This window comes from Muntiacus reevesi, chromosome 1 (assembly GCF_963930625.1).
Source record: "Muntiacus reevesi chromosome 1, mMunRee1.1, whole genome shotgun sequence".
Taxonomy (NCBI): domain Eukaryota; kingdom Metazoa; phylum Chordata; class Mammalia; order Artiodactyla; family Cervidae; genus Muntiacus; species Muntiacus reevesi.
The window spans coordinates 35,386,425-35,411,602 of NC_089249.1; the positions used below are offsets into that span (position 1 = coordinate 35,386,425).

Consider the following 25,178-nt stretch of genomic DNA (forward strand, 5'->3'; position numbering starts at 1 on the left):
AAAAAAGCAGCTTAAAGCAGCAAGCATGCAAAGCCTTTAAGAAGCTGATCCGCTAAGTTGCCAGAAGAGTGTTTGCTCAGTCTCCCACAGTACCACTCCATGAAGATGTGGATATACAGTAATATATTAATATATTCCACAGAAGAGCCTACTTCATTCACAGAATGTTTACACTAAGCATAAATATTCTAAATATTGGATTTAAGGAAAAAAAAGGAAGGGGGTTGATTCTAATGTGCAACTTTTACTAAAACCCATTGTCAGTGACTAAGACTGCAGGTGTCCCCGCTTGTTTGCTTTTTATGTATTTATTTATTTTTTACCTCTTCAACCTCTTCTGCGGCATTGTTCTAGAAAAAGAGAAAAAGGGATAATTTTTTATTCAACTGAATGAAAAACACATATGAAGTGCTTCAAAAATACAAATATGTATAAGAAATAGGAAACGTGACAATCACTGATCACCATGAAAATTTATTTCCTAAGCATTCACACGATGGATAAAAATTTAGTTACATAATATACAACTTTTTAACAAATTCTTATTATGTAACCTATAAAAGTGTTTCTAAAAAAGAATCTCATGTTTAAGTTTATATGAAACAAATTAGTGTTTAGTGTTTAAATTTCATATAAGTATGTCCTTTTTACTGCTATTTTTGAAGCTAATATATTTTTTGAATGTTTGTCATGCTTTCATTTTGAGATGTGCATAAGCTGCAAACTTTTTCTCCTAAAACAAATTAGAATAATTCTTTCTTCCCCTCTTAATTGCACATGCTTTCCCACTCCAAGTCCAAGCACCGCTAAGCTGCTACAGCATGTAGGGGGTTCTAGAAGTCCGCACCACTTTAGGGTAGATTTGATTCTAATTTCCAGAATCGTAGAAGCATGAAAGTTTATAGACTCAAGACTAAATGTTAACATGGGTGGAAGATGGTTTACAACTAAAGAAAATTAACTCCACAGAAGTACCAAATACATCTTAAGAATGTATATCTTCAATACCCCAGAAATTAGAAACAACTGCAGAATTATACCCTGAGAACAGGCGATGCAAGTCCTATGCACAATTTTTTTGTCACTTTCACCAAAATATCTAAACTGCTTCCTATATAGCGTAAGAACAGCAAAAATAAGCTCATTCTGTGAAAAAGGAACACTCTCACAGAGAGTGGGAAGTAGAATGCAGGGCTGAAACACAAGTTAGTCTCAACCTTTTATTTAAAATTCATGCCCCTTTATCAATTCACTGCTTAAGGCATGTTTAGGATCATTCTTGGTTTTCCCAAAATATAACTATTTTAGGATGCTAGTTTTAATCTCTCCCTTCAAAGAATAAGCAGAAATAAGCCCTAAATTAGGTGCCAGTAAGTAAATAATATCTAATTATTTTTCTTTAAAAAGAGAAAGGTAAATCATTTAAGGTTATTTCACTGTTCTCTCTGCTAGCTAGTTTCTTGATAACCTAGCTCATTCCACCAAAAAAACACAAGTTTTCATCACACTTAGCACCTTCACCAAAAGATGCTTTAAAAATCTGGAAGCATCTCAATGTCTCCTTGCAGCAAGGCCCATTATGCGAGAATCTCACTCTCAAAAGATGTCTCACATTCCAAAAAGTTGAGTCGTAGAATGAACAAAACCTTCAAATCAAAATCTTTGTTTCAAATTTTGGCACAAGACATAGTACCTTTAGGACAGCTGAAATTCACATTTGGGATTATCAACCATTATGTCACCTTATTCTTATCCAAACTACTACTATATAAAGTATATATTAAACTAGAATTCCTTTTTAAAATACAAAAAGTTCACTCATTAAGAGTGTCTTTTAAGCATTTTCAACCACTTTTTTAATCACCATAGTATATGTCATTTGCACAGAGGCAGAATGAAGCTCAGTCACATCCTAGTTGTGTCATTTTGGGCAAGCTATGTACCTCTTGCCTCAGATTTCTAATCTGTAAAACAAGACATAGGAACACCTACTTCACAGGCCTGCTGTGAGGAGGAAGTGTTACTTAAAGCACCTAGCACAGTGACTCAGCAAATAGCCAGAAATGGTGGTCTCTTCTTCCCCCACTAAACACATTCCATATGCACGACACACAAAAACAAAGGTAAGATCAAAAAACTTGGAAATGTGAACACTCCAAGCTACCTCTTAAAAACAAGCACAGTAATATTTGAACTGCTCTTTTGAAAAGTCTAGGAAGAGTCTAAGCTTAAGAACTTCAACCATTAATGGTATTTAGTGAACACATGATATATGTCCAGGTCTACCTGTCTGATGTTATTAAAAAATAATTACATACTTTAAAAAAAGGCACTATATCACAGTCAAAGTTATTCAAGATAAATCTGGAATTAACCAGGAATATAAACTTGACCAAAATATTGCCCTTCTAGAGTCTACAATTTATGTATCACTGTGATGTAATTTCCATATATAAAGTCCCAGAAAGCAAGATATGCTTGATACTGAAACTCAGTACTTAAAATAAGTCCCAACCTTATATCAAAAATTTAAAAAGATTTACGATTATAATTCAAAGGGAAACATCAAAGCAAGAATTAAATTACCTGTATATGTTTGGGTCCAAAAGCAAGGCAGTATCTTTGGGTAGCTTTGATAAATGAACTACTTTAGTTTTTAATTGATGTCGTTCACTTTCATTCACCCACACATCAGGCAGACTGTGAATTAAAAAAACAAGTCATATATAAAGTAACATTAAGTTTAAACTTATCCTTCACATACCTTCACATTACCCAGCTTTTTCTGACTTGTCTGGCTGGGTCACCTAGGTTAACAAGCTTATCAGACACCAAGGAAACTCAGTAATCTAAGTAATAGGATGTAGAGACCCAGTCAGAAAATGGTATGGTGAAATTTTAGACATAAATCTGTAAATGATTTTTGAATGCAAAGTCATCCCACAACTTGGAAACACATATTAACACACTGCCTGCCTCTTAGCTTGCTAAGTGAAATTAGAGCATGATGTGATAAAAAGCTGAAATCTAGTTTCTTATAAAGAAATAAGAAGTAAAAACTCCACCAGGTTAATTTCCACTTTGAAAAAAATGAATTTCAGAATAAAAGCATTTTGATATTTGGACTGATCGATTTCTAAAATATTAAGAATACAGACATCTGAATATAATTTTTTTTTAAGGAACTGTTATAACCTTACTATAAAAAGAGCTCTTACAAATCAGTATGAAAAAAGTGAACTCTCATTAGGGGAAAAAGAATAGAGGAGACAAAGGACGTAAACCATTAATTCACCAAAGATGCAGTTGCTCATAATCAAAGAAATGCAAAATGTAAGAACTCCAATAGCCAGTGTTGAAATTAGTCAGAAATAAGCTCTCTAATGTCATAGATGAGGCTAGAAGCTGACATAAGCTTTCAGGAAGGCAATGCCTATCTCCATAACATTTTCCATAGCTTGTAAATAAAAATAAAGTTTAACATTTTTTTAACAGTGGAGAAAAATGGGTAACTTTAAATATTCAGTAAAAAGTTCATTAAATAAATTTTACATGGACGTTTCAAAATACTTTAGAGTAGCATTTTTTTTTAAACCTGGAAGGGAGGGGGTAAAAGGAAGTGGAAAGTATGTCCTACACTCACAGACATTTGATAATCACAGGATTTTTAAAAAGTTAAATAGTTAAAAAAGTTAAATTTACTTCAATATGCTAATGTGCACTGTAAACTCCCAAATCTACTTTTTAAATTTATTTTTATTTGGAGGATAACTGCTTTACAATGTTGTGGGGGTTTTGGCCATACGACAACGTGAATCAGCATGTACATGTGTCCCCTTCCTCTTAAACCTCCCCCCACTCCTCACTGCATCCCAAATCTAGTTTTAAAGGTCTTAATTCATATTATGTTCATTAACATCTCTTTGGACTGGAGTTTGGGGAATGGTACTGTAGAAAAATATATAATAACAAGAATAAGTATGGACTATATCTTATTAATTTTTAATGAGATTCCATTCATTTCAATTTATTCTATTATTGGTGCTTTTCTATGATATACCTTCATTTACCTTCTGCAACAACTAAAAAAATTTTTAAGAATAAAAGGAATATTGAACATGAACTATCCAAATTAAGGAGCACATGGGTCAGAACCACTCTAATAAAAGGGTACTAAAACTCAAAGAAAAATATAACACTCCTAGAACACTCACCAATTGCTTTTTTCAATAAAATATCATTAATAGTGTCCTGAAAAATGTTTAGAAATTGTTAAAATAATTGACTCAAAGGCTTAACTAAGGTTGCTTACGCCCTATCCTACTTGAAGGTTATTAAAAGTTCTAAAAATAATCAGATCCTAAAAATGATTAAAAATTGCTATGACAACTTACATTAAAAAAACTATTTTAAAAGTTAATTTTAAAGCTTATACCTTGAGCCAGGTACTCTTAAGAGCCTTTACAGATTATTTTTTTCATGCTGACAACCTCAAAATGTTCTGTGATTTCATTCCTGTAAGTCTTCTATATTTGAACCCAATAGCTTAAGTAATATTTGAGTAAAAGATTTTAATAAGAGTAAGAAATCAGTCTATTAGTTATATATGCAGTATTCCAAATACTTACATGTCTTCAGGCATCCAATGAAGCAAAAGTTTTATCTTTCCAGAATCCTCTTTTCTCTTAGCTATTACCTAGCAATGATATAAAATAAATTACAGTAACTATTTATAAAACATCATTCTAATATGCTTTAAAAAAGCTTTCGGTACTAATCAAGAACTGAAGTGTTTGTGTATGGGACCCAGGTGTTACCACCACATCTTATCCTGCCCTAGTTTGTAGCAATTCCACCCTTGACCATCTATTTTCACAAAAGTGTTTGTGTATGGGACCAGGTGTTACCACCACATCTTATCCTGCCCTAGTTTGTAGCAATTCCACCCTTGACCATCTATTTTCACAAAAGAGAAAAAGTGAAGTAGCTTTATACAGCCAAAGACAAAAACCGTATTATCTCTTAAAATGCTGTTTATTTTACTATCTGCTAAGTCTTTAGCTGAGCCAGAATACCAATCAAGAATCCACATTGGCTGAATGGGTTTGTTTTTTTTTTTTGGGGGGGGGGGAGAAGGGGGGAGCCGTGAAATGTGTTTGAAGAACAAATGAATAGTGAAGGAAAAAAGAACACTGGGAAGGGACAAGTCTCCTTTGTATGATTAAGGTATTTGTCATTTGTGTGGAGGCTTTTTGTTTGTGGGTTGATTCGTGTTATTTTAAATGAAACATTAACCAATCAGTGTTAAGGTTTGATTTTAAGGAATTTGGTTTGATTTTAAGGTGTGATTTGATTAAGGAATCTAGGTTAAGGTGTGGATCAACTAGAGCTATAAGGACCTATGTAAGTGTAGGAAAAACAAAATGCTTGTCTTTCATTACCAGATGCTAAAAACTAAAGTAATGATTCTTAAAAATCAATCAAAATGGCATTTTATAACTCTGAGAACTTCCATATTAATGAAATTAGAACGCTAGTGTTTTAATAATCTACATGTCAATATTTTTTACCAAGTTTTTAAGTTTCAAATAGCCTCACAAAGTAATGTTACGTGTCATCCTCAAAACATAATAGCAGTAAAAGCAGTACTTCACACAAATACAAAACACTTTCTAGCTTCATTATTTAAAACCCTACAGTTAAGTACTCTAAATCTAGACTCAGGATTAATTTAAAAGCCCAAAGACAGATCTGAAGACGCTAAAACAGACTATCTCTACATACAAAGAAGTAAGATATAAAAATAATGCAATGCAACCAAGTATAGCAAATCAGCTGACTGGTAACTGGGATTCTGCTGACCTCTTCTGGAGAAGGCTCAAAGAAAATGTTCCAACTAAGGAAGACAAGTCAGGCAAACTGAACAGCATAGCACACCACGTAAGTATCCTTATGTAAAACGTTTCACCACCAGTATGCCTGTCAAGTTAACCATAAAAGCTAACTTGATACCAGAAAACTCCTATTTACAGTTAGTACTGAGCACTGACTACGAACAGAAATGACTCTGTTTAATACAAACCGCCTTCATCCACCTTCCTCAGTCACAGTCACGGAACCTTTAAGGATTTCCTCACCTAGCTCCTTTCCTTTCCATTGTGTCCAAGGAAGACCATTACCCATTACGGATGTTTCTTCCTTCCAACTCCCCCAGGAAAAGCATTCTTCAGATTATATTACACCTTTGTTACTTCTCCTCAGTCAAGGTACCTCTGCCACCACAATGTCGCTTGGGGTGCAAAACCACTCTTATTCCTAGGTTTTTAAAAATTTATTGATAACAAACAGCTATCAATCATGTTCTTAAACCCTCACAGATGTTTTCTACAAATGCAAAACTTTTCATTTTCATAGACTATGTTAACAGAGTAAATTTAAAGTTTTCTTCCAGAAAATCACATTTTTAGTTCCTCCATTTATCATTTTTACTTCTCCTGTGGTCAGCTTAAGGATTTCATCTCAAGGATCTGCTCTAATGAAATCATGTGAAAACTGATGCTACACTTTTTAAAAGAGAACCTTACCTATCATCATCGCCTCTATTCTCTAACAGGTAGAGAGAGGTCCCTGTTAAATACTAGACCATTATTTCATCAGATTTATTACCCTTTTAAATCATTAAATGTTGCAGGTCCCAAACCTCATTCCTTCAATTTCTTCTCTTTACGTCCTAGGTGATCTTATCCAGTCTGGTATATTTAAACACCCTAATAGACGAGAAACTTCCATTCTTATCTGTAGCTGCTTCTCTCCCCTAAGCTCAGATTCATATCCATCTGCCTACATGACAAAACCATTAGATGCTCCACAGAATGTGTTGAAATTACAGCCCTTGATAGTCCCCTCTCCTTCAACCTGGGCTTCCGTCATGGCTCAGTGGTAAAGAATCCAGCAGCCAAGCAGAAGACACAGGTTTGATCCCTGGGTCAGGTGGATCTCCTGGAGAAAGGAATGGCAACCTACTTGAGTATTCTTGCCTGAAAAAACCCATGGCCAGAGAAGCCTGGCAGGCTACAGTCGATAGGGTTGCAAAGAGTCGGACATGATTTAGCAACTAAACAACAACTCTCTCAATCTGCTCACCTCACAGACTCTATTAAAATGCAACTCCATCCTTTTGGCTAGCTGTCCAGGTGAAAAACATTGGAGTCATCTTACCCTCTTGTTACCATACCTGATCCATCCGTAATTCTCATCAATACTACTTTCAAAAGACATCCAGAGCCTAACAATTTTTAGTATCTCCACTACAACCATTCTGGTCTTTTCTCACTTGAGATACTGAAAAGACTGACCCCTTCTCTCCCCAACACTGACCTACAATATGCTCTCAATACAGGAACTGAAGTGAGCACATTAAAACCTACATGAGAGGCAAGAGACTGGTGAGTTCTCTAAGGCAGAGGGCAGAGACAAAGATGAACACGCAAAGCTACACCAGGCAAGTTTTCAGTTATGGGAATGTTCCAATGTATTTTTTAACTATGGTGGTGGTGGTGGTGGTTTCACTGGTAAGTAAAACTGTCAAAATTCAGAGAACTGTATACTTTTTTTTCCCCCTGGCCACAGAGCTTGCAGGATCTTAGTTCCCAGACCAGGAACTGAACTCAGGTCTCAGCAATGAAAGCATGAAGTCCTAACCACGGGCCCACAAGGAATTCCCTTGTATACTTAAAACGGGTGAGTTTGTATTTACTACATCTCAATAGAACTTTTATTTAAAAACTCACATCAGAGCATGGCTTCTCAAACTCCTCCAATGGCTTTCCAACACACACGGAATAAAAAGCCAAGGTGTCAGTTCAACCAGATTCTCCCCATTACCTCTCTGACACGTCTACTCTCTCTGCCTCAATCATTTGCTCCACCTACACTAGCCTTTACACTGGTTTCAAACATACTTGGCATATTCCTACTTCAGGATTCTACACTTGCCTCTGGCTATGATGTCCCTCCCCCAATAACTGAATGGTTCATATCCTCACTTTCAAGTTTTTAATTTTATTAATTTACCCTGTTTATCATGTATCCTCCATTAGACTGTAGGCATGGTTTTTTGTTTTTCATCCACTTTGTTCACTTCTGTATCATTAGTACCTGGCACGTGTAGCTGCTTAATATTTAACTAAATGAACACACTAGCCCTAATGCCACACTCCTTTTGAGTCTGGGACCACATCTTACCAACCGCTAAAAAAAAAAAAATTATAAAAAAAAACTTAGAAGGTGGAAAGGGGGAACAAATTAGAAGTATGGGATTAACAGATACAAGCTACTATACATAAAATAGATTAGAAACTAGAATTTATTGTATAGTATGGTAAATAATCTGCCTGCAATGCAGGAAACTGGGGTTCAATCCTTGGTCAGAAGATCCCCTGGAAAAGGGAGTGGCACCCTACTCCAGCATTCTTGCCTGGAGAATTCCATGGATAGAGGAGCCTGGCAGGCTACAGCCCATGGGATCACCAGAGAGTCAGCACATGACTGAGCGACTATCACTTTCACAGGTAATTATATTCAATATCTTATCATAATCTATAAAGGAATATAACCAGAAAAATTACATATATATAACTGAATCACCTTGCTGTATACCTGAAACTAACAAAATATTGTAAATCAACTGTATTTCAATAAAAGAAAAAGATCACATGGATAAATTTAAGTAACTTATTTTCTATCTCACATGCTTTTTATTCAGCAAAACCCTTAAAAGTCTACTCTATCAAATCATCATGAAATATTTTTTATGATCAGTCAATCCTCAGGCTCCTTTTTTTTTTTTTACCTTTTTTTTTTGATGTGAACCTTTTTAAAGTCTGTACTGAATTGATTACAATGTTGCTTCTATTTTATGTCTTCTGGCTCTCTGGCCCTAAGGCATGTGGGATCTTAGCTTCCCAACCGGGGGTCAAACCCACACCCCCCTGCACTGGAAGGCCAAGTCTTAACCCACAAGATAGTCAGCAAAGTCCCAATCCTCAGTTTATTTCAACTTGTAAAATGATTAATATTTTCTATCTCCTATGTGTTAATACATAAATGCAAACTTGGATAATAAATGTTAATTTCAACTTAAAAAAAAAAAAGAATAATTATAGACCCACCAAATCGTAAACCTATGTGATCAAATTCCAAAGGAGGACTTTAACCATCACTGCTGAGCAAGCTCCTAATCTTGCTGAATCCCAACAAAATTCCCAGCACAGCCATTTTAACTTTGTCTTCAAAGCCTCTAATTTTTCTTCTGAACCTTTCTTATTTAATAAATGTATTTCCAACATTCTTTAAAAGCACATACGTATGGCAAACCTTTCCTTAAACCCAACTCACACCTATTATGTACTCCAAGCTCAGAAACGATTCCCTTTCCTTGTGTCTAATCTTCTACCTTCTTGTCTTTAACTTTGAGAATCAAAATCTGGGACTGTGAACTGAAAATAGTCATAGAAGAAAAAGTGAAAGTACAAGAAAACCTCATTAGTAGAGGAGTTGGGAAAAATTAAATATTCAAAACAGTAGAAATATCCATACTGATCTTTTATATTTAAATTCTCATGCACTTTGATTAGACTATATAAAACCTAAATTCTATTTCAATTGCCAAAATTAAAGAAACTTCTCTTTCCATGGATTCAAATCACTGAGTCTGGTCTAAGGTTTATCTCTACTAACTCACCTACACCAAACTACAGCAATGTAAAGATGACTGGATAATAAAATGGCAAGGTGCATGAGAAGAAAACAACTCTCTATTAACTTCTAGTTAACCAAAGACAAACTAGTTGTTTTTTTTTAATTTGATACTTTGCTTTTTTCCAACACAGTTATTCAACAAATATACACATAATTCTACACGCTTCAGAAACATCCACAGAAAAAAAAAAAGATAAAAATTCCTTCTTTCATGAAGCTTTCACTTGATGACCATTACTGTATTTTCTGTTTAACACAAACTTTAGATGTGCATTTTAGGGGACACAGACAGCATGCAGAAACAAAGACAGGGATGTACATTAAAGGAAGTCTCATGTTCTAACTTTACATATAAGGAAACCAGAGGTAAGAAAACACACCTAGTTTACTTAAAGTCAGAAACGGATCTTCAAATGCTTAGTAGCCCAAATGTCACCCCAATTTCCTAAATAGCTCAAATTAAAGGCTAAAAAACTTCATGTGATCTTCAAACATGGAACTGTGGGAAATATTTGGGGAAAAAAAAAATAAACAAACCCCAGATACTTACAGTACTGTGGAAAACAACGCTGTGCCCCTTCCCTAAGCTCTCTATGTGAGCCGAGAGGTTAAAGCATATGGCTCGATGCCTTATCGCATCCAGTGTCTGTGCATCGAAGAAATCATGCGGTCGTGCTAAAAGGCAACACAAAAGCGGTAAAAAATATTTAGAAAAATGTAACTGTCTCAGAACAGCCATAATTAGTGACCCATTTTTCACAAAAATATGCACTAGGTAGAAAAGACTGAAACAATCTATCTAGTATTTATTTATTTGTTTTTTTACAATCCTCAATAATGTTTTATTCTGTTCAGTTTTATCTATCTAGTATTTAAATGTCAAGACTTTCTTTGCTTTCAAAGCACAGAACCAAGTTACAAGGTTAAGGGTGTAAGAAGTAGAACTCAGCGAGTGTGGTTTAATTCTCCTCCTTGGTGTGTGAGATTTTAACCTTCGACCTCATGATTGTACACTTTAGCTACTCTCTTTTTCATATAGTTTTGTATTTTATTCCAGGATCTCGCCTGAGCACCAGTCCTGCATTTCCAACAATATGACAAATGTCTTCATCTGTGCACTACAACAAGATCTCATTCATCTCGGCCAAACATATGAAATACATTTCATGAACAGTTTACATTAATATGCAATCAAAATTTGCTTCAGATTTGACAAAGTAGTAATATTAAAAATTTAAAATTTTAGAATTGTTGACATTTTCTCGATTACGAGTGACTCTTGTAATGATAATCTAAGAAAGCTATAAATACATTTAAATGCCAATGAGTACGCCAAAATTCTTTCAAACGCCCAATCCCATCAGTTATCAGCTATGTGACTTTGCACAAACTGCCTGATCTTTCTCAGTCTGTTTCCTAATTTGAGAAATGGAAATGCAATAGCTATAGATGATGAATAAAATAAATGCATAGGAAAAATGCCTTAAGCCATAATGCAATTTATACTGATACACTTGTATCATTTTTTAAAAAATAAATGGACAAACCTAGAGTAAGCAATCTTTTAGTATGACCACAACAAAGTTATACACTAAAGATTTGATAAGATCATTTTTTAAACTTCTATTTTCATCCCATTAATAACTATAAATTGTGCTGTTTCTACTCCTAATAACACTGTTCAAAGTAAGGAAAGTGCATTTATTATTTTACAATTGTGGAGCTTTCTAATACATGTAAAATATCTCAATGTCATCTGTAATTAAAAATTAAATTTTACCGACAATAAAAGAAACAGCCTAATTTCCTGGTACATCATATTCTAAATTACATATATGCTGATTTACCACTGTTCTGACTCAACACATGGGTAGACTGAAATTGTCTCTACTATTCATGGAGTTCTCAGTACACCTACACACATGTACCAGTTGGTATACTCAATAAAGCAACCTGAATAGCTCTTTTCTCATTGGATTTTTGCTCAAAAGGAGATAAACAGAAAACCAGCTGGTAATAAACTAAAGATTAACAATGCAATGACAATGGTAAATCAGTATTTTAAAACTCAGATTTATTTATGAAAGAAAAAAAGTCATGATTTTACCGAATGCTAAGAAACAAATCCCCTTCCTACTTCATCTGCTGCTACTGGGGGAAAAAATGTGTACTTTCTCCATCTCTCCAAATAAGCTTATCTTTCTCAAGAGAAAGCATATTAACAATGACTCACCCCTCTAAATCACTCAAATCTATCACTCCTCTCTCAAGATTCAACAAACACAGAGGTTATCACCTGAATTAAATTTGGAATAATAAAAAGAGCCCTCAAATTTCATATTCTATGCATCAGACCTTAACCATTTTGTGCCCACTACTAAAGAATCAAGAATACTAAACTAGAAGAATAATCTCCAAAGCAGGTGTGTGCCATGACCCACTAGCATGAGGAAGAAAATAATACGACTTCTTTCTTCCCCCATTTCTGTTTTTCAGTATTCCTTCTCGTCAGTGTACACTAGCAGCGTTATCTCCATACACTGTAAGTACACCAAGTTAAGACTGAATGCCATTTTTCTTAATAAGTTATATAATCAAAAACTTTTTGTTTGAAGACTACAAAAATAAAGACTATTTTCCTGTGGTTCAAAAGTATACAAACATCTAATTATGTCCTGTCCTAAATATGGAGGCTACATCTCCTAATCTTGTAATTAAGCACATAAACACTACACATATGCATCACAGCAGACTGTTAAGCACCGAGACACAGACTACACTGAGTTTCCTTATTCACACACACCACTTTGGAACTAGATAGGTTACTTTATTTTCACCTGATTTTTAAATCTTTAACATGTTCAAATTTTCTAAAATATTGTTATTAACACCAACATTGTCGTAATTTAAATTGTCTTAATTCAGAATTACAATAGCCTTCAAAATCTACTTCTCTAAAGTCTGTACTGTAAGTCCACATGTACTTCTGCTCCCTTAGCTACTAGAGGTAAAACATACTCTGAATTCTCATAGGAACAGACCAAGATCCTATCTGTTCATCACTATTAACAAAAATAGATAAGCAGAGTTGAAGAATGGCAGAAACTGAACTTGCATTAGCGCCTAAGATAAAAACAAAACCACCCGATACACTGTCTTTCAGTGTGTATTAAATACTTACGTAACGAGCGTCGTCTTTTGTTCTTTAATTTCCTCCTTTTGTTCATTCCAGCTTTAGAAGGAGATTCTTCTTTGGCCTTTGGCTGGCTAGAGACTTTTGAGGAGTTCTGCTGACTGAAGTGTGTGGGTACATGGCGAGCTAGCCCTCCCTGAGAAGCAAAGCTGGCATTGCAGCCGCCGACGACACACTAAATAAAAAAACAATGATGTCAGGGGTGCTGTATGTGACGCAAGTAAAATAGGAACAAGTGGATACTCTGTATTTTCAGAAGTAAATCGGTAACACTACAGAACTAATTCCAGAAAGGATCTATGATCCATGGACAGAGAAACCTGGTGGGCTACAGTTCATGGGGTCGCAAAAGAGTCAAACATGACTTAGCAACTAAATCACCACCACCACAGTCTTCTTGCAAAACTGAGAAAACAAGGTCCACTTAACTACCCAAGTCTCCTGGAAACTGCTATTCCAACAATGGATGCAGAATGTTTGGAAATCACTAAAATTACAATATTACTAAGACTTCTAGTTAGATCTTAAAAAATAATATTTTCAGGTCTTCTAAGAAATGAATGTTACTAATTAAAACATTTTCCAAAAGTGATCCTCAAAACAGCAAAATCCACACTGGATTGCTGGGGGGTTTCCATCAGGGATTTATTCCAGTTGTTTAGTTTCTGACTTGACAACCAAACAAGCAGCAGGCAAATCTGCCATGTATGCCACTAAATGTATTCAACACATTATTCCCAGGTGGTTCAACTTAAATTTTTCTAGATTAATACCACAAGACTCCATCATTCCCACAATACTGCCCTCTAGGGTGTGTCTGTGTGTGTATTCTTTCAGATGAGATACCGCTACCATTTCAAACTTCTAAAAGCACAATACAGCCCTCTAGAGAGAGTGTGTGCGCGTGTGCACGCGCACGCAAAAGCGACTGAGTCTTTGTAACCCCATGGTCTGTAACCCTCCAGGCTCCTCTGTCCATGGGGTTTTCCAGGCAAGAACACTGGAGTAGGTTGCCATTTCCTCCTCCAGGGGATCTTCCAGACCAACAGCCCTCTATTAGTAAAGATCCTAACTTTATTCACAAAATCTCTTTAAATCTGACCACGTGAAAAGAGTTCACCCTCCTGTGAGGAACATCCTCACACTTTCAGATCATGATTAGGTCATCTATCCCAACCCATCTTTTCCACGCATTTTGAAGACAAGAATATACTTTTATAAATATATACATTGCCAGAAGCACCCTGCAAAGCATAGCTATTTCTAAATACACTGGCTACAGATTCTGATAAAAATCAGTGCTGGCTGAAACACTTCACAGCAAAACCCTTGCATAGTGCCATTAAGAATTATTCTACTCATTTCACTATATGAGACATGTTAAGAGCTCCAATGGTACTCAATATTGCTAACAGAAACCTTTGACCATTCTAAAGTGCACACTAGGTTAAGAGAGAGAAGATGACTCAAGATTTTAGTTCAAATACTTATCTATTCCATATTCAGTACTATTAACATTAGATGCTAGAAGTGTAAGGATGGATGAGAGAGAGACTTCTCGCACCGAAAGTGCTTAAATGTGATCAGCAAGACATATATAGATAAAGCGACAACTTCAAAGGACTATTATCAAGGGTAAGGGACAAAGAGTTATGGAACCTTGAAAAGAAACAATCAGCCATATTCAGGGCTTCACAATTCATTTAATTCTTACAACTCTTATCAATAATGTGGTCCTCGGATTGCCTACATCACAGAAAGCTCAGCTACAGATTCTGACCTTGAGAAAGAAGCTGGGCATCTGACGGTTGCTAAATTCTTACAACCTAAAATCCTACCACACATATTCTGAGCACCAAAAAAAAATAATGCTTTTTAAAGTCTCCATCTTCTACAGATTACCACACTGCCAGAAAACACCACTAGCTACGGCAGGAGCCACCAGTCAGACGCTGCTGCTTACACTGTAAATAATGCTACCAGAGGAAACTGAGTCTTTGTTTTTACTTAATTTTATTAATCTTTTGAGGTGAATTTCATATAACATACCATTTTAAAGTATATAATTCAGTGGTATTTAGTGTATTCACAACCTACAAACAAATACAAGGTTTATAAGGACAGCTCCACATCCTTGCCCAGACTTGTCATTTTTCGTTTATTTTATTAAAACCATCCTAGTGAGTATAAAGTGGTATCTCACTATGGTTTTCACTTGTATTTTCTTAATAACCATTTTAATTTAAAATCTGATAATTCCTTCTAAATACCAAAAAAAAATTTTAAATATGGTTGGAAAACATGAGTGTGTGAATCTACTTCTCCAATTGCAAATTTTGCGAAATTTAAATATAGATGAAGATAGGGAGGGGGTAAATTAGTAGAAGACTGGGATTAACATACACACACTACTATGTATAAAACAGATTAACAACAAAGACCGACTGTTTATATTCAATGTCTTGTGATAACCTTTAATGGAAAAGAATCTGAAAAAGAATATATGTATGTATGTATAACTGAATGTTTGCTGTATACCTATACCTAACAGTGCAAATTAACAATACTTCAATTAAAAAATGGTTAAAAAATAAAATAAATATAGATGCAAGTGTTCAGAGCCTGAATTAAGAGTGCTGAAGGAGAATCACCCTGAAGAGTTAATTTCACACTGTTCAATACATGCTAGTCATTAGACACACAGAGCTACAGAGTCCTTAAAATGCAGCTAGTTCAAAATTTTTAAAAAGTGTTGCAAGTATAAACTGCACACCAAATTTGGAAAACTTAGTACCAGAAAATGCAAAACATCTTAATAACTATGTATACTGACAAGAGGCTGAAATGATCAAATAGGTTAAGTCAAAGATGTTCTTTAAATTATTTTCATTTTCACTTGTTTTAACTATTTTAACACAGCACTGAAAAATTTTAAATATTAAATAACATTCAGTGCACACGTTATTTCTATTAAACTGTACAGTACTGCCATAGACTAAGACAGGCAGTACTTATTTTTCTTGCTTTTCCATTTTAAAAGATATCACGCTTGTATTTCCTAACACTTATTCCAAAAACATACTTTACTATTTACTTGGCTGTACTGAGTCTTAGTTGCTGCATATGGGATCTAGTTCCCTGACCAGGGATTGAACCCAGGTCCCCTGCATTAGGAGCTCAGAGTCTCAGCAACTAGACACAGTGAAGTCCCAAAAAAACATACTTTGTGTCAGTTAAATATTTTGTGTCCCATGTGACAGATTCTTCAAGGAATGCAATAAATAAAACAGCTTTACCCTTAGATTCTTGGTTGAGTATTGGTTATTCAAACAAATTTATGGACAAATTCCACATTCCAAATTTTAGAATTGCTACTTGACTACAATTAAGGCAGCAATGACAGTAACTGTTCAGATTCAAGTCCCCAGGTTTAAATTTCAAGAGATTTTGTCATACGAATCCACCCAGGATTATCCTTAATTACAAGGATTCAAACAGGTTGACAGAGTCATTCTGTCCTAGGTTCCTTCAAAACTGCAAAAAATAAGCCCTGGTACTACCTGAACTAAGAGGGTAAATATCTCAAGTTTATTTCAATCAGCAAGGATTCAATGCTCAGGAAATAAAATCAATAAGGAGAATTCTAATAGAAAATTGTTTTATCTTTGGTTTTGATTATTCATCAATCAAGAATCAAAACCAAAAAATAAACAAAGAATCAAAAACAAATGTTAAAAAGAAAACAAAGTAAATGAGAATTTAGAATGAGAGAAAAGAGCACTTTTAATGAAGACAAAAACAACAGAACCACACACCTTTCACTAAAATACAAATTCATTTACCCTAACAGAAAAATTTTGAAAGTCACTAATCAATATTCCACTCAGTAGTGTTTATCACAGAGAACAAGCTGAGAGACAAATCTGTTGCCTCAAATGGTCTTATTGCATTCACTCCTCTTAACACAAGTGTTTCACGGTGTTGAGTCGTTTTACTGTTCAAATAGCCAACGTTTCACCCACACATACAACAATGACCACTGAACATAAGCTACCACACATGGTGCTGATTTAAAAAAAAAAAGAAATCTATTTGAACAATCGGGAAAAACTGATCATTAGACAATGAGTGTTTTAAATGTTCTATCTTCCAAATCCACTGAAACATTTGTTAGCTGCTATTGTGGGCATGGAGCCGTTATAAAGTTTGAAACATGGAATGACAGCTTTTCCAAACAGATTTGTTCGAATGAAGCAGCACCAAGACCGGCATTCATATTCATCCTCCCGTAAGTGCTATAAAAATCTACAAGGGACTCCTGAAACATACAGCAGAGAACAGAAGATGCAGGAGTGTTTATTAGCAAGTGATGTAAAAGAAAACAAAAATTCCAGGTACAAATGTTGGTTTCTTAGTTTTGACACGTGTACCACAGTATGTGAGATGATAACATCAGGGGAAACGAATGGGGTAAAGGTACATGAGTACTCTCTGTACTATCGTCCCACATTTTCTATAAAATAAAAATTTTCCAAAACAAAGTTTTTAACATCCTCAGGTAGAAAGCACAGCCTATACAAAACCACAAGGAGGGCAAAAGGAGATCCATTTGAGATGTACAAGTAGCTCAGTATTTGGCTGGAACACAACTCCTATGAAGGTTTAGTAAAGGAATGAATGAGAGAGAAGCAGATAGGTATCAGATACGATATTATACATCATGCTAAGAAATACCAGAGAAGGTGATGGCAACCCACTCCAGTACTCTTGCCTGGAAAATCCCATGGACAGAGGAGCCTGGTAGGCTGCAGCCCATGGGGTCGCGAAGAGTCAGACACGACTGAGGTAACCTGGCAGCAGCAGCAGCAGCTAATATGGATGTTCATTTACAGAGAGGGAGAGTTACCAACGATTTCAAAGAGCAATAACTAAGTGAACCTTAGAAGATGAACTGGGAGATGAATAATAAAAAAGCAGAATGTTAAGTAACAGTATTCAGAATACACTGAGAGGCAACTAAATTGATAGAATTTGGGAGTGCATGTGGGGGCACTATACAAGAAGTTGAGAGAAGAATCAAGAATAATGCAGGACTCTTAAAGTCAGGGTAACTGGATGGAAGATTTTACTATTTACTGAGTCTAAAACAGAACCATGGTTGAAATGGAAAACAACCTTCTGTACATATTAAGTTCAAAATACTCCATTAAGACATCCAAGCTGAATATTCTATTCTGGAATCCAAGAGGGAAAATTAGGGCTAGATATAAACATCTGGGAGTAATCAGAAATACTGAGTATTTAAAACCAAAGAACTTGGTAAGATAAAAACACTTAGGGTGAGAGTTTTGACAGCAGTCTCCAACATCCGGAAGTGAGGCAGAACAGCAAAGCAGGCTGCAAAGGAACAGCCACTGAGTTTCGGCAGGGATGAAGAACAGGCAAGTGTGGGATCAAGGAGGCCCAGAGAGTAAAGAGTACGTTAATAAAAACCGAGACCCCATATGCAACATACACAAAGTAAACAGAGCATCCGTCTTTCTTCCCCGTGCCTTTTCCCTCCTTTCAAAGAGCTTTGAGTTGGTATCCTCATTTACTAGAGAAATGTTGTTTAATTATCAGTTTTTGTAACTAATCACGTTCACCCAGTGTTGTAATAAGTGGTACTTCTCTTACAGGGTCCCCTCATAAGAGAAAAACTTTGTAAACAGAAGTTCTTGGATTTCCCTGGTGGTACTGTGCATAACAACATGCCTGCCAGTGCAAGGGACATGGGTTCGATCCCTGGCCTAACAACATTCCACATGCTGTGAAGCAACTAAGCCTATGAACCACAACTACTGAGCCTGCTCGCCTAGAGCCTGTGTTTTGCAGCAAGAGAAGTCACCCTAGTGAGAAACCCATGCAGTGCAACAAGAGTGGCCCCTGCTCGCCCCAACTAGAGAAACAACAAAGATCCATTGCAGCTACATAAAGAATTCTTAAGTACGGGTGCACATCCAAGTCACCACAAAGATTTTTTAAAATAAAGCAGCGACAAGCAGCACATCAACAAGATTCTAATTTAATTGGTCATGGGCACAACTCAGGTTCCAGAATTTGAATACCCAGTGGCACAGCTCATACAGTCAAGAAAGAATGACCTCAAGACTCTTAGATTTCCAAATAACCAGATCCCTACCACTCTCCACCAGTGACCAATTAGTTTCATGGGTGGGTGGGTGGGTAGGTGTGTGTGTGTTAAGGAATCATGTTTTATTTGTCAGTATCATCATGTTCACTACACTTATTTTCCTTATTTATACTCAAACTGTATCATGTTTGGTCAGTGGAAACCTTCTAAAATCTGGCTGCCAAGGCTAGGAAAAATGAGTCTTCAAACACAGAGACACAAAAAGGCAAAGGAGAATTAAAGACAGAACAGGGTGCTTAAAGTCTTGTATTATTACAGAGAATGTTGAAAAGTAAAATATGCTCACCCCCCAAAAAATACACACATATATAATTTAATATATATATAAAAATTTAAAATATGTATTATTTATAAATATGCAAGGTGATGGATGTGTTAATTAACTAAATGGACAGAATCCTTTCACAATTGTAATGCATATCCAATCATCACAATGTGCACTTTAAATATCTTAGAATTTCATTTGTCAATTATATCTCAATAAAACTGGAGAGAAAAAGCAAAAGATTTTTAAAATTATCAGTATCAACTACCATTATCACACACGTTACCAAGGAACTGAAGAAGGAACTTTTTCATCACCCATCACAGTGACTGATGCAATAAGACTGGCATCACTGTGTCCTGTAACAATTACCACAATCTGCTTGTATGCACAACTGTAAGAGATGCACAGTTAATGAGGATATAATAGTTTAATTCTGGTTTGATATAATTTCTTTATCACAATTTAGACTAGGTTCTTGACTCCAAAACACCTAAAAGGACTGGCTATTTCATATATCAGGTCTGAAAGAAAGTCTTAAGTTTTTCAAGCAATACTCTATCACAGTGAGAAGTCATTCAGATCTCACTATTACAAAAGAACACAATCATATTGAGCTGAGGGAGACTAACTGCTGAGGAAAAGTTACAATAAATACTATAATAAATATATTAGCCCATGACAACTAAGTTACTATAAGTACTGTGTTCAAAGTAAACAGAAATACTAGAGTAGAAATGTGTAGGAAGAAAAAGAAAACTATGGAGCCTACCTAAAAGAGTACAACTATGTAATTTCCACCACACTATACAAATTTGTTCAGACAATAACTGTCACACTGGCAAAATGGAAATCAAAACCATCATCAAACATGCTGTGTATGACTAATTTTTACTTTCTTCAGTTAAGTAAAATATTACTGAGCTCGGTAAGTTGAAGTCAATTAGCCATGATAAAGCTTAATACCAAATGATCAAGGAGAATGAAAATCACCATTAAAAATAAAGACCAGAGAATAGCTGAAAGAACTTCAAAATCCTAGTACTATTAACACATGTAATGTTTTTCAACATTTTTCAACAAATTTGGAAAACTCAGCAGTGGCCATAGGACTGGAAAAAGGTCAGTTTTCATTCCAATCCCAAAGAAAGGCAATGCCAGAGAATGCTCAAACTACCACACAATTGCACTCATCTCACACTCTAGTAAAGTAATGCTCAAAATTCTCCAATCCAGGCTTCAGCAATACGTGAACCATGAAATTCGATATTCAAGCTGGTTTTAGAAAAGGCAGAGGGACCAGAGATCAAATTGCCAACATCCGCTGGACCATCGAAAAAGTAAGGGAGCTCCAGATAAACATCTATTTCTGCTTTACTGACTATGCCAAAGCCTTTGACTGTGTGGATCACAATAAACTGTGGAAAATTCTGAAAGACATGGGAATACCAGACCACCTGATCTGCCTCTTGAGAAATCTGTATGCAAGTCATGAAGCAACAGTTAGAACTGGACATGGAACAACAAACTGCTTCCAAATAGGAAAAGCAGTGTGTCAACGCTGTATATTATCACCCTGCTTATTTAACTTATATGCAGAGTACATCATGAGAAACGCTGGACTGGAAGAAGCAAAGCTGGAATCAAGATTGCCAGGAGAAATATCAATAACCTCAGATATGCAGATGACAACATCCTTACAGCACAAAGTGAAGAAGAACTAAAGAGCCTCTTGATGAAAGTGAAAGAGGAAAATGCAAAAGTTGGCTTAAAGTTCAACATTTAGAAAACTAAGATCATGGCATCAGGTCCCATCACTTCATGGCAAACAGATGGGTAAACAGCGGAAACAATGGCTGACTTTATTTTTGGGAGCTCCCAAATCACTGCAGATGGTGACTGCAGCCAAGAAATGAAAAGACGCTTACTCCTTGGAAGGAAAGTTACAACCAACCTAGACACCATATTAAAAAGCAGACATTACTTTGCAAAAAAGGTCCATCTAGTCAAAGGGATGCTTTTTTCAGTAGCCATGTATGGATGTGAGAGTTGGACTATAAAGAAAGCTAAGCGCAGAAGAACTGATGCTTTTGAACTGTGGTGTTGGAGAAGACTCTTGAGAGTCCCTTGGACTGCAAGGAGATCCAACCAGTCCATCCTAAAGGAGATCAGTCCTGGGTGTTCACTGTAAGGACTGATGTTGAAGCTGAAACTCCAATACTTTGGCCACCTGATGCGAAGAGCTGACTCATTTGAAAAGACCCTGATGCTGGGAAAGACTGAGGGCAGGAGGAGAAGGGGACGGGGACGACAGAGGATGAGATGGTTGGATGGAATCACCGACTCAATGGACATGGGTTTGGGTGGACTCCAGGAGTTGGTGATGGACAGGGAGGCCTGGCGTGCTGTGGTTCACGGGGTCACAAAGAGTCGGTCACAACTGAGCGACTGAACTGAACTGAATGTTTTTCAAACCTTAATAATAAAAGGTTTCATGACATTTAATGAAATGGCAGCAGCAACTCCCCTCACACAAACTCTAACAGCACATACAAAGCAGGGGTATACATACAAGACAAAGTGAATGTCGGGGGGGAGGGGTTTACTTATCAAGGAATAATCTTTGCATTTTCATTACACAAGACAAACACTATTAAAAGAAAAAAACTATTTCAGGACTATGATTTTATAAAACTAGAAAATGATAATGAGCTAAGAAGATTATTTTCATATGATATTAACTTTTTTATCATTAAGTGCAAAACAAGTATAGGAAACATAAAATTCGGTTTAAACCTAAACGACACGTCCGTGACTTTCACTGATTTCCCATATCAACTCAATTAGGTCTTTTTGGACCTTTTGTTTCTAACCTTTGCCATTACCAAAACTCCAAGGGAGTCTTATCATCTGAATCTTTAATTTTCAGACAGTTGCCCCAGAAGACACATGAGCAAAAACTGTTAAAATTCAATATATAAAAATCGGTATTAGATGAGCATCAAAATGACAGCCATGTATTATAAGCTTAAGAATAACATAACACATGAGTCCATTCTCTAGCTAGATGACAGAACAATGGGTAGAAAGCTCTGAAAATAAGAGTATCAACTAATAAATTCAGATGGGAATAAAGTTAGAAAAATACTCATTTTGTAATAACCCTCATAGTAATAAATGATTCAGGCAAGAAATATCAATGGATACTAAAACTAGTTCTAATGGGGAACAATATTATTTATAAAGGTTCAAAGTATCTCTCTAATAATTGATTAATTGTAAAGGTACAAACAAAAAGTTTGTGGTAGCGAACCTGGAAATTCCACCTTAACCAAGTGATGCTAGGTAACTTCATCTACGGTGGAACAAACTCTCATCAAGTATCCCCTGAAGTGATAATAGTAAGACTTTTTATTTTCTCCAAAAATACACAAACCGAGTCTGATCACATCAACTAACTCCCAAATAGGGAATACACTACAAAATAAAACATTTATACTCCTCAAAAATATTACTGCCATAAAACACAAAGAAAGGCTCAGGAAAGTAAGTTTCAAAAAGTCGTGAAAACTAAATGGAATGCATGATACTCAATTGAATTCTAAACAAAGAGAAAAAACGGCTATGAGGGACATTACTGGGACAGCCAGTGAGATCTGAATAGCTAGCAGCATCAATGTTAGATTTCTGGATCTTGGTAACTGCACTAAGGTTATATAAAATGAGTGTTCTTAGGAAATACACACCCTGAAGAATTTAGGCATACTGCTCCTCTTAAACGGCTCCTCAGAAACAGTGTAGTGTGTGAAATGTGTGTGTGCAAGAAGAAACAAGGAGAGAGAGAGATGGGAGGGAGGAAGATAGATGTAGAGACAGAGAGAAAGCAAATGTGGCAAAATGGTACCGGTGAATCTGGCTGAAGGGTATATGGGAGTTCTTCACACATACATGTGAGAGAGAGAAATATATGGGAATTCTCCCATCTTTTTTGCAAGCTGAAATTTTTCAAAATTATAAGTTTAAAAAATTTGCATTTTAGAAAAAGGTCAAAATGGGGATAATATTTAACTCCTATCACAGGAGGGATATATTTTTCCTACTTTGTAAAAAACAATAATGAGTAAGCTCAAAAAGTTTTCCATCCTAAAAATACAAAAATAATTAACATAGGGGAAAAACAATGTGAATATATAGAAAAGTATTTGTACTGTATTTACATTATATGTATCTGCACAGTATGTAAACAGAAAGGTATTACCATACACTGGCAGACTGGCAAAATAAAAGGGAATAAATAGCAAGCCTCAAGAAGGCTGCTGGGAAACAGGCACTACTATATTCTAACACTGCTGGTGAGAGTATAAACTGGTATGTATTTCTGCAGAAGGAATTTAACAATATCTTTCAAAAGCAAGCCTAGACATATACTCTCTGACTTAGCAAAACAGCTTCTAGGAATTTATATTAGCTCACAAAAGTAGTGTATAAAAATGACCTCATAGGTTATATTGTGAAAAACTGGACCAAAAAAGCCCATCAAGGAATAATTAAATACAATATAGGGAAACTATTACACAGAAATATTACACAATCTGAAATGATGTCCAATACAAAACTAAAAAGGCAGGTTAGGGAATTCCCTGGGGACAGTCCAGTGGTTAGAGGACACAATGGTTCCACTACCAAGGGTATGGGCTCAATCTTTGGTGAAAGAACTAAGATTTCCCCCACAAGTCATGTGGCAGAGCCAAAAAAAAAAAAAAAAAGATTAACTACATATAGGTGCAAAATGATCCCACTTATTTCTTTACTTTGTACATATATGCTAAGAAGTCAAATATAATAGATGTTAGATTATATTTACACTATTTAAACTTCTCAAAATCAAATTTCTTAAAATGAAGCAAGCACGACTTTTGTAAGACCCTTATTTCCATCTGACAGAGCGCAGGAGAAGAGCAAGAGACAACCAGGAAATAAGAAAGAGCTTTGCTGGCTGTGTATGGCCACGTCTGTTGTAGCCAGCAATGCTGTACTATCCCTTTCTTTTCCTATCTTCCATCCCTTCTCTCTATCCAGGCTTCATTCTAAAGAACTAACCAGAACTGAAAGAGACACGTGTACCCCAATGTTCATCGCAGCACTGTTTACAATAGCCAGGACATGGAAGCAACCTAGATGCTCATCAGCAGATGAATGGTAAGAAAGCTGTGGTGAAAGAGAGTGAAAGTGAAGTCGCTTAGTCTTATCCAACTCTTTGTGACTCCATGGACTGTAGCCTATCAGGCTCTTCCATCCATGGGATTTTCCAGGCAAGAGTACTGGAGTGGGTTGCCATTTCCTTCTCCAGGGGATCTTCCCAACCCAGGGACTGAAGCCGGGTCTCCCGCATTGCAGGCATAAACACAATAGAACATTACTCAGCTATTAAAAAGAATGCATTTGAATCAGTTCTAATGAGGTAGATGAAACTAGAGCCTAACATACAGAGTGAAGTCAGTCAGAAAGAAAAACACCAATACAGTATAACAACACACATATATGGAATTTAGGAAGATCATAACAGTGACCCTATATGCGAGACAGCAAAAGAGACACAGATGTAAAGAACAGACTTTTGGACTCTGTGGGAGAAGGTGAGGGTGTGATGATGTGAGAGAATAGCACTGAAACATGTATATTACCATATGTGAAATAGATCACCAGTCCAGCTGTGATGCATGAGACAGGGTGCTCAGGGCTGGTGCACTGGGATGATCCTGAGGGAT

General features: G+C 36.0%; 1 protein-coding gene across 2 annotated transcripts in view; it reads right to left on the bottom strand.

Annotated features, from left to right (window-relative positions):
• AEBP2 (AE binding protein 2) overlaps positions 1 to 25,178 on the bottom strand; it is a 66,595-nt gene that overhangs the window by 2,963 nt on the left and 38,454 nt on the right. For both annotated transcript variants that reach the window (XM_065940651.1, XM_065940661.1), the window contains exons 4-8: positions 12,941 to 13,127; positions 10,310 to 10,434; positions 4,629 to 4,696; positions 2,587 to 2,700; positions 324 to 350 (exon numbers count right to left, since the gene is read on the bottom strand). In XM_065940651.1, the coding sequence (XP_065796723.1) occupies positions 324 to 350; positions 2,587 to 2,700; positions 4,629 to 4,696; positions 10,310 to 10,434; positions 12,941 to 13,127 (521 nt within the window). The remainder of the gene's footprint in view (positions 1 to 323; positions 351 to 2,586; positions 2,701 to 4,628; positions 4,697 to 10,309; positions 10,435 to 12,940; positions 13,128 to 25,178) is intronic.